At 45.1% G+C, this 13921-nt stretch overlaps 1 protein-coding gene across 2 annotated transcripts in view; it reads left to right on the top strand.

Annotated features, from left to right (window-relative positions):
• The window catches only part of LOC109890026 (spectrin beta chain, non-erythrocytic 1-like), a 129451-nt gene that overhangs the window by 46104 nt on the left and 69426 nt on the right, over positions 1-13921 (top strand). Inside the window, exon 1 of one of the 2 annotated variants that reach the window (XM_020481984.2) lies at positions 55-623. The exons of the other annotated variant lie outside the window; for it this stretch is intronic. Within the exon in view, the coding sequence (XP_020337573.1) occupies positions 422-623 (202 nt within the window). The 5' untranslated portion in view covers positions 55-421. Of the gene's footprint in view, positions 1-54; positions 624-13921 lie in introns of those variants that run through there. 2 annotated transcript variants of the gene reach the window in all.

Raw genomic sequence — 13921 nt, 5'->3', positions numbered from 1 at the left:
CTCCTCCCACCCCTCCCTAACGTTTGAAAGGTGTGCAGTGTTTGAGCAGTCTTCCGCTCATTGCAGGAGTACGGAGTCCAGTGTGCTTTCTCTGAATCGGTGTGTGTGTCTCTCTCTCTTCCCCTCCCTGTGGCTTTTACCATATTGGAGCGCAGCACTATCTTTCTTATTGTGCATGTTGGAGTGTCGGCAGCCTTCTTGTGTTGTGTGAGGATGGGGGGGATGATGGTGGAAGGGAGGAAAGAAGTCTGCGGCAAGCGTGATGCTGCGGTGCTGTTGCGCTAGCATTTGACCCCCGGGCTGTCTGCTGCAGGATCCCCCACAGAGGGACTTTTCCAGTTAACCTCTTACATTTTTATTTTAGACCAGCGAACCCCTCTTCACTCCACTTTCCCCAGCCCTTTTATTTTCTACTGGACTGATGGAGCTACAGAGGGCGACCAGTATGCCTGGCCCCTTGTCCCCAGGGCATCTCTCTCCAGGGTCCCACTCCCCAGGGGCCCTGTCCCCTTCTGGGCCTGGCCCCTCTCTAGCCACCAGCCCTGGCCCTGATCTGGGCTACTCCGCCAAACAGGCTGCCTTCAACTACAACCAGCTGGAGGGCCGCTTTAAGCAGTTGCAAGGTAAGACTAGTAGGGAGGAAGGCAGAGCAGATCCCAGGGCTGTGTTGCCTGGGACATCCAACGTTAGTGGATGAACAGCAGCAGGCTCTGTAGTATCAGGCTCATAAAGACGTGGGATTTCATGGTGGCAGGTGAAGTACTTGCACATTCCAGGATGATGGACTTTGTTGTCTGTCTGATAGGAGGTCCCAGCATCTGAGATCATGAGGTAATGACAGACGTGCTTCAGCACCTAATGAAATATTGATGATGTAGTGCAGGGAGGAAAGAGGACTGGGTGACAGCTACACATGTAAAGAGACACCTTTTTAGGGAGACCATGGGGGGGGGGAGCAGGAAGGAAAGAGCCATTTTAAAAATGTGCCTTTCAGATGAGACAGTACCCACCCCCTTCTCAACACTAATCTTCAACCCTCTACCCTAAGCGCTCCCCAAAACACCAAACGACATGGCTGTAGCTTTTGGCTGTTCTAAGACAATGGCAGGAAAGGAGAGCTAAGGAGAGAGGCGTGGAAGGGGCTTTGGAAGCAGCATTGTGCTGGAGGAGGAGAGCAATAGCATCGTGCCATGTTAGCCGGTCTTGTGGAACTATTTGACAGTGTATGAGAGCCCTAGCATTGCTCCGTGTTAGATGGTATGTTTTGGAGCTGTTAACCAGACTGAGTCTCACGTTGCCTTGTTTTGCATCACATTAGAGGATGAAAGAGGGCTTTGATGAGCACACTCCACTGAGCATGCTCCCAACAGAGGGAATAGCATCTGAGCCTCTGTCCTGTGCAGTCTGCCTGCATGCCACAGCCCTGCCTGCTCATTGAAGTGTGTTTGGGTCTGTCAGTGCTGCTCCTGTTACCCTTATGTGCAAAACATAAAGAACAAAGTGGCACCTCTTATCTATGCATAGTCACTTTACCCCTACCTACATGTACAAATGACCTCAACTAACCTGTACCCCCGCACATTGACACGGTACTGCTACCCCCTGTATATAGCCTCATTGTTATTTTTGTGGTTTAGTTAGTAAATATTTTCTGAACTCTATTTTCTTACAACTGCATTGTTGGTTAAGGACTTGTAAGTATTTCACTGTAAATCATTGCACCTGTTGTATTTGGCGCATGTGACAAATAAAATTTTGATTTGACTTCCATCACCCGAGATAAGTAGTGTCTCAGTGAATAATACAAACACAACCTAAGAGCATCTGTTCCCTCTGGCTGTTTGTTTGTTGACTCAGGTCCTATGGGCTTGGTTGGCTTATTCTTTATTTAACCAGGTGAGTTGACTGAGAATACCCTCTCATTTGCAGCAACGCCCTGGGGAAAGTTGGTTGTTGACTTGTGCGCAGAACTATGACATACCAGGAGGTCACAACAGGAACTAACATGAGGCAGTGGGTGGCGCAGGGGACAGATGTTCAGAGCAGAGCGCGACACGCACAAACACAGAACACGCATGCACACACTTGCCGGCACAGCCAGAAGAGGACTGCCCACCCCTCAGAGCCTGATTCCTCTCTAGGTGTCTTCCTAGAGTCCTGCCTTCCCAGGGAGTTTTTCATAGCCACTGCTTCATATGCGTTGCTTGCTGTTTGGGGGTTTAGACTGGGTTTCTGTATAGCACTTGTCATCTGACATAAAAAGGGCTTTATAAATACATTTATTTGATTGACAGTCTCATGCTAACACCATGTACAGTATGTGTAGACACACACAAATCATTGCAGACGCCAGGGAATGAATGAGGATTATTTTTGATATTAAGATACTTTATTAGCTTACATCGTAAAATATGTTTGAGATGAGGTGTTAGTGAATGATACATGTTGCTGTCAGTCCCTTCACGCTGTGGTTCCATTAGCACGCTGTGGTTCCATTAGCACGCTGTGGTTCCATTAGCACGCTGTGGTTCCATTAGCACGCTGTGGTTCCATTAGCACGCTGTGGTTCCATTAGCACGCTGTGGTTCCATTAGCACGCTGTGGTTCCATTAGCACGCTGTGGTTCCATTAGCACGCTGTGGTTCCATTAGCACGCTGTGGTTCCATTAGCACGCTGTGGTTCCATTAGCACGCTGTGGTTCCATTAGCACGCTGTGGTTCCATTAGCACGCTGTGGTTCCATTAGCACGCTGTGGTTCCATTAGCACGCTACTGACAGACCGGAGGCTTCTAGACCTCAGACACCCTATGGAACCCATGACTTTTACGAGCCGTTGTCACTGAGACTGAGTGTCCCCTGATTTTAATATGAATCCCAGCATCTCTGACGGCACGGAATCTTTCACTCCACACAGAGATATGGGACAGGGAGGTACACCGCCCAAGTATTGTGGCAAGGCTGAGAGTGCAAGGTTGAAATGTGGCAGGTTTGTTCTGTCGTTTATTGTACTTTTGCATTAGCTTTCTCTGTAGTTTACAGAAGGGTGCTAACCCAATTAACAATTGTCCCGTTTGGCTACATATGTCTGCATTCAGCAGGGAGAACACTAGCTCATAAGCGCTCGGTGTTTAGCACTGGACTTGAAGGCACCGATTTTAAAATGTTGGTTTGGTTTCTGGGGCCAGTCCATTTGTAGGGGACTTTGGGTCAGCTCTAATGCCTCACTGAAAGGATTGCTTGGCGCTAAATGTGTCAGTTCAGTGAAACCTCTCCTAATAGCGTTATCAGCCTGGTAATGCCACAGACAGACTACACCACCCCCATGTGCTGTCAGGGTCATGATGAATGAATAACCAACTATTGAAATGGATGACAGGGTGGAAGAGGAAGGAAGTTGGCATCTTTTATTAAAGTGCCAGTCATTGCTGCGTTCCCAGCGCAAGGCTAACAATGGCACAGTGGAGAACCGTGCCTGTTGTGCTGCTTTCATTGTACTGTATATCGAAGTGATGAGGCTGTTAGTTCCCATTCTGGTGTCATTTGTGCCGCAATGCTACTATAGTGTTTTTCATTATCTGTCAGGTCAAGTGTTTTGCTAGTGGTAGCACATACAGTACTACCACCTGAAATACTGTATTTCTTCAGCCTTCACACTACACCAGAAGTCTAATGTCCTTATTGGTGGTTGTGTAGGGATGGAAGGACTGGGAGGCCACAGTTCTGCTCCCTGAAGGATGGTGTAATATGAGCTTGGAGGAAAGTGGAAATCCTGCATTTCCTGTAGCTCTGCTGAAGGTTAGGGAGGGCCAGAGAAACTAATGGCAACCTGATGACACGTCAGGCCTACCAAAGGTTTTAATGATTGATTTGTCTCAGAACAGGAAGACTCCGATCTTTGCCATTCTTAGAACTTTATTTCAAAATGGCCACCAGCAGGTCCATAAATAACAGACAATTACAGCAATGATGGAGGCTGTGTTTATCAGACTTGAGGTAGAAAAACCCAATGCTGCTGATGCTTGCATTGAATTAATCTCTCTATCCATATGACCTCATGTCTGTCTGGCAGTGAAAGTACTGGCTCTAGAGGAAATGACAGACATTTGGCAACATACAAAGTGAGTGTGGATAGTCAAGTCTTCTGGGAGGGAAGAAAAACCTCAAATGCTCTCAAGGGCTGTAGACTTAATGAATATCAAATGTAAGGTCACCAGATGGGTGTGAGGTAGTCATAGTTACACTGTACAGGCCTTCAGGTTGGCAAAGCGACACTGTACAGGTTCAGGTTGGCAAAGCGACACTGTACAGATTCAGTTTAGGTACAGCTATCAAATACGTGTAGCCTACCTGTGGTTTTGGAGCTGTGCCATTTTGAGGAATGTAGCCAGGTGCCTGGGTATGTCACACATGGAAGGTGTATAAGGAATGAGACCATGTGATGTTGGAACATCAGAGGAATGTAGTTGAGGACATGTATGGTAGGGACACTCTTAGATAAGCTTGGCTAAACCATTAATCAAGATATTTGTGTGATCATAGATCGAGCAGACGATTCCTTGAACTGGATAGGCGTCAGCTCTTCCCCAGATGACCTATTGTTCTCTGTGGATGTGATAACCCCAAGGCCCTATTATCCCACTGTAGCCTACATAATGATATTATGTCCCCAGTTCCTAACCGCTGCCCTGAGAACAGCATTGTCAAATACTTTAATGGAATTGTTCACAAGGACAAAGTCAAAACTCTGTTCAAGAGCTTCAAGTGGCCAATGGATGCGAGTCAGGTTCAGCAGGCCATTCGAGGACAGGCTACACTTTCCTGTCTGATAGGACTGTCTCAACAGACCTATCGAGCCTAGCAGAAAGCTTGACAGGCCCAGGCCTTGGTAGTCAGCGTCAGGGAGATCTGTTCTAAAAAGCTGCTTTTGGCCAGCAGTAGAGTAGAGCCCAACCTGAGCCAACAGTCAACCAACTGCCTCAATGACCCTCTGTTCCGCTCTTGGCTCCAACTCTCTCCAATTTGGAGAAATTCCACAGGGTGAGACACTGGTTGAATGGGGTGGGGGCCATGTCAGAGGCTATATCTGCCTTATAGGAGACTGACTTACTCCCCTTGAGCCACACTGCGTGGCACCCCCTAAACCCCATTAGGGGACTCCGGATCCCCCTGACAAAGGAGGTCGCATTGGCCCGTCAACTCTAGGCCAATACAGTGTGGCTCAGACTGAGATGACAGGCAGACTCATTCAGCTATCAAGAGGAAATAATCCAAGCAACAGAAAAGGAGCAAAGCTCATTGGCTGGCCGGGATTGAGATGGTATCAGTATTGTCAGATGTAATTGGCCCTGAGTGTGTTTTGGACAGTGGGGTGTCCCTGTTTCTTGTGCAAATACCCACGTACACACCCTCTGACGTTTTAGATTGGATCTTTGCATAACTTAGTTTAGTTTATTTTACAGTAAAACACTAAAATTGAACACAGCGTCTTAAGATAAAGCACTGCCAGGACGATAGTACATCCCTGCTCCCAACCAGGACATCTACTCTAAACTGTGAAGGCCCCCAGCATCAAGGACTCACATACCCCAGCCAAGAGCTGTTCTCTCCCTTACTGTCGGGCAGACTGTATTGGACCATCAGGTCTGATAGAAACGGTCTCTGAGCCTGTTGGTTTCTACAAGTCATCAGACTGCTGAACACTTGAACTGGAGTGACCACATGCTCTGATTCTCCACACCTTAGTACTCATGCACACAGACATACGCATACATTCATGCTACACACACACACACATCACAACTGCTGCTACCAGACTCTTATTATACTGCTCAGTTTATACATTGCCTCCCCCCAAAACATGTGTTAACATTGGACTATAACTTGTGCCTTCCTGTATTATACTTATGCAAAATAATATATATTCCACTGTCATTTACTTTGTTTGTATTCTTATCTTGTATAATTTATTGTTGTATTGTTGAAGGAACCTGCAAGTAAGCATTTCGCTGGACGATGTATCCCATACAAATGACTAATGCATCTTCAATAGTAGGTACCCCCTAGTCTTGCCTGTTCTCCTCAGAATAAACCAACTTTCTGACTCAAATGTCAGCTTCACCAATCAACTGAAGTGTTGCTACATGGGATCCTCTTTCAGGTCACAACAGTTGATCCGTTGAGGCTAAACCTACTACTCTTAACAGAGCAGAGCGAGGCAGGCTGATCTGCTGAATAATCTTTGTAGGCAGAGGCAGCTTTGTTACACTCAGAGGTTCGTCTCAACATGACCTGTATCAAGAGCCTTGGCGTTTAACGTTGTGAAGAAAATAAACAAATTAAGTGGTGTTGAGAATGTGTAGGCGGGGCATCCACACTCTCAGTACAGCGACCGTCTTGGTAAGTACCAGGGCTCGAGCCCACATTCTAGCCTGATGAAAGGCATGGGAGCAGGGATTTTGGTCCGGATGCATTGGGAACGTGAGTTTGGATATGTGTATACAATCCAGATCAAACAGCCCAAAGCCATGTTTGTGTTAGTTCACTCTCTCATGACTGTTATGAAGACTGAGTTAGGCCAAAGCAGACCAGGCTGGTCTGTCTCTCCAGTATGCTACAGGGTGTGGCTGGAAGAGTGTCTGTTTCGTGTGTCTCACATGAGAGGGTCTCAGAAAGCCCCTAGTTTCAGAAGCATCTCTCTCTCTGACTGTCTCTCTCTCGCTCTTATTTATATATATATATATTTAAAGCAGATGTTTGATATAATGAGCTTTCTATCTCCAGGCTTGTGGGTTTTACCTCTGCTAGAATAGCAGCTACACACAGCCTTGGCCTCTGTAGGGGAACATCGGTTATTGTAAGACGTTTCATTTTATACCTGGATTATCTACAATACTGACAGAAAAAGGAGTGGATGTTTTAGTGGAAGTCCTTAGCTTGTCAGTCAGAATGAGCTTCTGTTACAATATGGAAAACACATTGGCCTAATGTAATATCCAAAGTAGCATGTTATACAGTACATGCTGTTTTTGGTTCACTGTCAAATGTGCTGCTCTTTCCATGATCTACTGACCAGGTGAAAGCTATGATCCCTTATTGATGTCAGATGTTAAACCACTTCAGTGTAGATGAAGGGGAGGAGACAGGTTTGAGACATGGGTTGTGTATGTGTGCCATTCAGAGGGTGACAAAATATTTAAGAGCCTTTGAATGGGGTTTGGTAGTACAGTAAATGCCATGCGCACTGGTTTTTCACTCAACAGTTTCTCGTGTGTTTCAAGAATGGTCCACTGCCCAAAACACCAAGTTAACTCGACACAACTGTGCGAAGCATACCTGAGAAACTTTCGACACCTTTTGTAGAGTTCATGCCCTGACGAATTGAGGATGTTCTGAGGGCAAAGGGAGGTGCAACTCATTGTTAGGAAGGTGTTCTTAATGTTTTGTACACTGTGTAGAGCACGTCTAAAAAGCCTCTTGATCCTTCCTACAGGGGTTTAAATGGAGACTCAAACCTAAAGCTGCTGCTTTCTTAACGCTTGGTCAGTGTGTTTGCTTTGGATTTCTTCTCCATCCCTAAAGCAACAGAGAAGGTCTAGGATGTGCCCTGTGCCGCCTCTCTCTCCCGCGCTCCATATGACGTTCTGACTCTGCCATGGTCGACTCTGCCTGCCATCCCCTTACTCCACCAAAGGAAGATTTATTAAACAGATTAAGAGCTCTAATATCTCCTGAACACAGCCCTTGTTCCACATGATGCAGGATTTCAGAACTTCTTAAAACACATGAGTGGAAAATGTTGCCGTGAGCGATTATGTAGCTGTTCATATATTTTGGTTTCTGCTCAGAACGTTAGCTAGGTGTCAGTCGTGCTTGAAATGATGACTAATTCATTGCTTGTAGTATTTATTGTCACTCTGAGAATTGTGCCGCATTCCCTGTGAACAGCATTGTGTTCTTTAACTACATCAGAAGGCTTGTCTTACTCTTTTAGCTAGTACGGTATTCTGTCTTTGATCAAACACACAGCTTTAGATGCAATATTGGACAGTAATTTGTGGACTTAAGCTAATCATACGCTGCATTCTCAGTCATATCTATTGCCCTAGGCTCTTCTCTGAATGACTGAATAGTCATCTAGAAGCCAGCTGCAAAAATGAACAAAGTTCACTCAGATGTGGTTATGGAAGAGTTTACAAGAAACCCTTTATACATTTTATTTTTCAACTGGAATCCTGAGTGTATCAATTGAGTAGTAAACTAACAGGAATGATATTTCCCTTGAGGCCACACAGCTCTCGCTGTAAATCTCCTCTTAGCTCTGTACTAATACAGTGAAGTGAGACATGCAGTACTGCTCGACCAGCTGTGACATACAAACCTGACTGGAAAATGCTGTCTTATTTGTTGATTGGTGGCTGTTTTTATGGTTAATGCTATCTGGGATCCTTTGGACTTGCGTACCATAAACCCTAACCTTAACCCTTACCTTAACCATTTACAATATCAACTTCAATGGAGTTAGGGACATCCTAAAGATCCCAGATAGCAAGGACCCAATTTTTATATTCCTGTTAAGTAAATTAGGGCCCTGTTGAGGGGCCTGTCTGTTCGATAGTGTCCCAGCTATGATGTGTGGGCCCAGCATAATGGGCTTTGACACTGTGGCAGCCTTGTTTGTCCTTCAACTGCTCTGTCTCGCTGGTATTGGGTGTGCACCCTGCACGAAGCAGGAAGTTGACAAATGATAGATTTATTAGGGGAAACACTGTAGCCTACATTAGAGGCAGGCCGGGATAAAACATTTGAAAAGATTTCCCCAGGGTGGTGTGGTTGTGTACTTGGTTTAGATGCAGGGGGGTGTGGTTGTATACTTGGTTTAGATGCAAGGGGGTGTGGTTGTATACTTGGTTTGGATGCAGGGGGGTGTGGTTGTATACTTGGTTTGGATGCAGGGGGGTGTGGTTGGTTTAGATGCAGGGGTGTGTGGTTGTATACTTGGTTTAGATGCAGGGGGTGTGGTTGTATACTTGGTTTAGATGCAGGGGGTGCACAGCTGTGTCCTGTAAAACAGCACTCCCTAGCTGGACAAGCAGGGTTGTGTAAATCAGTAAGTATAAACTGAAGTCATCTGAAACCTTCCATCCATCCTGTCATTTGCACAGCTATCGTTAACAGGACAGTGCCACCGAGTATTCCCAATTGAATACACTTAAGGTGTTTGCATAAAAAAAAATATATATATATATATTATATTTCACCTTTTATTTATCCAGGTAGGCTAGTTGAGAACAAGTTCTCATTTACAACTGCGACCTGGCCAAGATAAAGCAAAGCAGTGCGACAAATACAGTTACACATAAACAAATGTACAGTCATTAACACAATAGAAAATTCTATGTACAGTGTGCAAATGTAGAAGTGTAGGGAGGAAAGGCAATAAATGGGCCATAGAGGTGAAATAATTACAATTTAGCAATTAAACTGGAGTAACAGATGTGCAAGTATAGATACTTGGGTGCAAGAGGATAAGTAACTATGAGGAGGTAGTTGGGTGTGCTATTTACAGATTGGCTGTGTACAGGTGTAGTGATCGGTAAGCTGCTCTCACAGCTGATGCTTGAAGTTAGAGGGAGAAGTCTCCAGCTTCAGTGAATTTTGTTTTTCTCCAATTCGTTCCAGTCATTGGCAGCAGAGAACTGGAAAGAAATGCAGCCAAAGGAAGTGTTGGCTTTGGGGATGACCAGTGAAATATACCTGCTGGAGCGCGTGCTACGGGTGGGTGTTGCTATGGTGACCAGTGAGCTGATGTAAGCCGGAGCTAGTGGGTTTGGCGACGAATATGTAGTGCGGGCCAGCCAACGAGAGCATACAGGTTGCAGTGGTGGATAGAAAATGGGGCTTTGGTGACAAAACGGATGACACTATGATAGTCTACATCCAGTTTGCTGAGTAGAGTGTTGGAGGCTATTTTGTAAATTATATCGTCAAAGAGCTGTAGGATCGTCAGGTTTACGAGGGTATATTTGGCAGCATGAGTGAAGGAGGCTTTGTTGCCAAATAGGAAGCCAATTCTAGATTTAATTTTGGGTTGGAGATGCTTAATGTGAGTCTGGAAGGAGAGTTTACAGTCTAACCAGACACCTAGGTATTTGTAGTTGTCCACATATTTTAAGTTGGAACCTTCCAGAGTAGTGATGCTAGTCGGGCGGGAGGGTGCGGGCAGCAATCGGTTGAAGAGCATACACTTAGTTTTACTAGCATTTAAAAGCAGCTGGTTGCCACGGAAGGAATGTTGTATGGCATTGAAACTCGTTTGGAGATTTGTTAGCACTGTGTCCAAAGAATGGCCCGAAGTATACAGAATGGTGTCTGCTTGGAGGTGGATCAGAGAATCACCAGCAGCAAGAGCAACATCATTGATATACGCAGAGAAAAGAGTTGGCATGAGAATTGAACCCCGTGGCACCCCCATAGAGACTGCCAGAGGTCCGAACAACAGGCCCTCCGATTTGACGCCCTGAACTCTGTCTGAGAAGTAGTTGGTGAACCAGATAAAGCAGTCATTTGAGAAGCCAAGGCTATTGACTCTGCCGATAAGAATGCGGTGATTGACAGAGCCGATAGCCTTGGCCAGGTCAATGAAGACTGCCGCGCAGTACTGTCTTGTATTGATGGCGGTTATGATATCGTTTAGGACCTTGAGCGTGGCTGAGGTGCACCCATGACCAGCTTGGTAACCAGATTGCATAGTGGAGAAGGTACAGTGGGATTCAAAATGGTCGGTGATCTGTTTGTTAACTTGGCTTTCGAAGATTTTTAGAAAGACACGACAGATATAGGTCTATAACTGTTTGGGTCTAGAGTGTCTCCCACATTGAAGAGTGGGATGACCGCGGCAGCTTTCCAAACTTTGGGGATCTCCGATGATATGAAAGAGGTTGAACAGGCTAGTAATAGGGGTTGCAACAATTTCAGCTGATAATTTTAGAGAGGGTCCAGATTTGTAGGGATCCAGATTTTTCAGCTCTTTCAGAACATCAGCTGTCTGGATTTGGGTGATGGAGAAGCGGGAGGGGGGGCTTGGGAAAGTTGCTGCAGGGAGTGCTGAGCTGTTGGCCGGGGTAGGGGTCGTCGGGTGGAAGCATGGCCAGCCGTGGAAAAATGCTTATTGAAATTCTCGATCGTAGATCTATCGGTGGTGACAGTGTTTCCTTGCCTCAGTTCTGTGGGCAGCTGGGAGGAGGTGCTCTTATTCCCCATGGACTTTAGATGGACAGATCCTTTAGTGTCCCGCATGCTTCCTAGACGAAACAACTGGGTTTAGTATATGCCCCTTCGTCTGTTGGTCAACAGTAGGAATTGTTCAAAAGATACGACTAGTTTTCATGCACATTTTTTCATTGAAGAATTCGCCACCAAACATCTTAGTTAATGTAAAATTGCAGGTCTAAGATCTCTTTGGCGAAACTGACAGATTTCTTGAGTTAGTCTGAATTAATCTAAGCTATTTTGAAGAAGTGCATGCTCGCTATGGCGTCTCAAAATTGACAAATAGTACTATTGCCAGTTTTTCTAGTTTTTCAGCCAAGCTCTATGGGAGCATGCGAGTACTCTTCCGGTTGTAAAGTTACTGTCTTATGTAGACATTTGGTAGCTGAGCAGTTGTATGACCTGCAGTCAACATCTCTTCCAATTACCGTCCCTGACACCACGTGGTTTTTGTTGAATGTCTCAACGTAACTCAATGTTTATTTTGGTATACCGTCTGTGTATTTTGATGAATTGACTCCAGGACTAAGTCCCACTTCCTCCCAACCAGATGCAGATATAATTAAACCACAGTTTGCTAACAATAATCTGGGACGTGGCGCTGGGGTGCTGCGCCACAAACAGGGTGAGGTTGTTAGGCTGCTGCTAGCTTCATTTACCACCTCTGCCACCCCTCTTCATTCCTCTGTTCATCCTTTTACCGTTCCCTCTCACCATCATCCTTCTCTCATGCGAGATCAGGGGTGTCAAACTCATTTGGCCCCGTGGGCTGCATTCAGTCTTCAATGAGTTCCAGAGGGCCTCACCCAAAATGTGCAAAAAATGGTCTTCTATCCATCCTTATATTATACTATTTTCGATGTTCCCGGACTATCTAGCTTGCATGCCGGTGATTATTAGCTAGCTGGACACAGTCCAGAAACTATATGAATGTAGATCCATTATCATTGAAACAATTGTTTCTTTTATTCTCAAACCACCCGCGGAACGGATTGGATGCCCTCGCGGCCGTATATTTGATACCACTGCTCTAGATTCTAGATGAATGGGACACTAATAGGCTATGGCACTCTTTGCACCAGGATTACGGTGGTAGCATGCCTAGAGAAAGTTCATCCTAGGATACAGATCATGATTTTGCCAGCTCATTTAATAGGTATTGGTATCATTATTCAGGAAAGGTCATAAAGGCATATTACATTTGGCTGCAGTAGCCTACAGACTGCTGTTAAATGAAACAATGCAGTGTTGATTAGCTCTGTATTCTGGTGAGTGAGACACAATGTGACAGTGTTTTCCCGTGACTGGGTTAGCCGGCGGTCACCGATGGCCTGGCTGTCCCCTAACAAACCGCGGCAGAGAGCTGCTCCAGGCGTCAGTATCATTGGACACAGGCAGAAGGTCGTTCCGCCAGAGAGAGAAAGACATACGTTTCTGGAAAAAGGGGAAAAAAATGTAATTTGTTCAGTTTTTATTTTTTATTTTTTTTGTCTGAGGGCGATAGTGACACATGGTCTGTACCGTACATTCCCTTCTCTCATTGTGTCAGGTTTCTCAGCACCAGAGATACTGTGTGGGCAGAACATTCAGAGAGGAGTAGCTACTAGCCAGAATTTCTGGCACAGTCTCAGCAATGTGGCCACCCCCCAGCCATGCCAGAGGCAGCTTTTGTTTATTATTATTATTATTATTATTATTATTATTATTATTATTATTATTATTATTATTATTATTATTATTATTATTATTGTTATTAGCCGCACACACAAGCAGTGTGTTAAAGCCACTCTGTAAATAGCCCCTACTGTTGGTTCAGCATCATTGATAAGCCACAGAGTCATTTTAAGAGTCCTCCTGATGTTGAGACTTGGGAGTTTTGACTATCTAGCAGAAGGAATTCCTTTGTAGCCAATCAGCACCGTGGGCTAGCCTTTTCTGTTACTGCCTCTACAAACAGGCTTATACAATAAGTATTTTATGATTTTAATTTCATTTTATAGGGTAAGCAAGCAGTTGCATTAGACTAAAATAGAATTGTTCCATCTCATTCCCAGAGGCCTGGTCTGTGTTCTTTCGATTTTCAGTTACAGCTTTTTAGACTTTTGGCGACCAACAACATTTTCCATTTTCTCCCACTGCAGTTTCTTTCTCTTCTTAGCTCACCGACTTTACTTTAAATCCTTTCACACTTCTCTGCATCACTAATGTAACAGCTCATCTTGGCTGTGTAACCTCCTCCCTCTGAAAATCTCCTTAGTTGTGCTCCACTGAGGTCTGAGAGCAGGAAGTAAGTCCTCGTATGACCAGGTGGACTCTGCTAAATGTCCCTGTGATGAAATATTTGGCTCAGATTACTGGTTTTTCTAGTCATCACCAGCCGGGAACCATCACCCACCAAACGTATCCAAACTCATCCAGTGTCCCTGAAAGACGTGTCATTTAACAGAGACCTCCTGTTTTGTCTGCATTGTCTCTCTTTGTTTGACACCTGTTTGGAATTGGGGACCTTGGACTTGGATGTCCTTTTCCGTAGTTAATTACCTCAGCTCATTTTGGATCTGTTTCCCAGTAATTTGTCATTATTCACTCACCTGAGGCCCTGCAGAGGCCTTTTTTAAAAAACTTTCATTGTCTGTGTGACTGCACATACAC

This window comes from Oncorhynchus kisutch, linkage group LG4 (assembly GCF_002021735.2).
Source record: "Oncorhynchus kisutch isolate 150728-3 linkage group LG4, Okis_V2, whole genome shotgun sequence".
NCBI lineage: Eukaryota > Metazoa > Chordata > Actinopteri > Salmoniformes > Salmonidae > Oncorhynchus > Oncorhynchus kisutch.
Note: the sequence above shows the minus strand (reverse complement) of the source record. Positions and strands in the feature narration are given on the sequence as shown.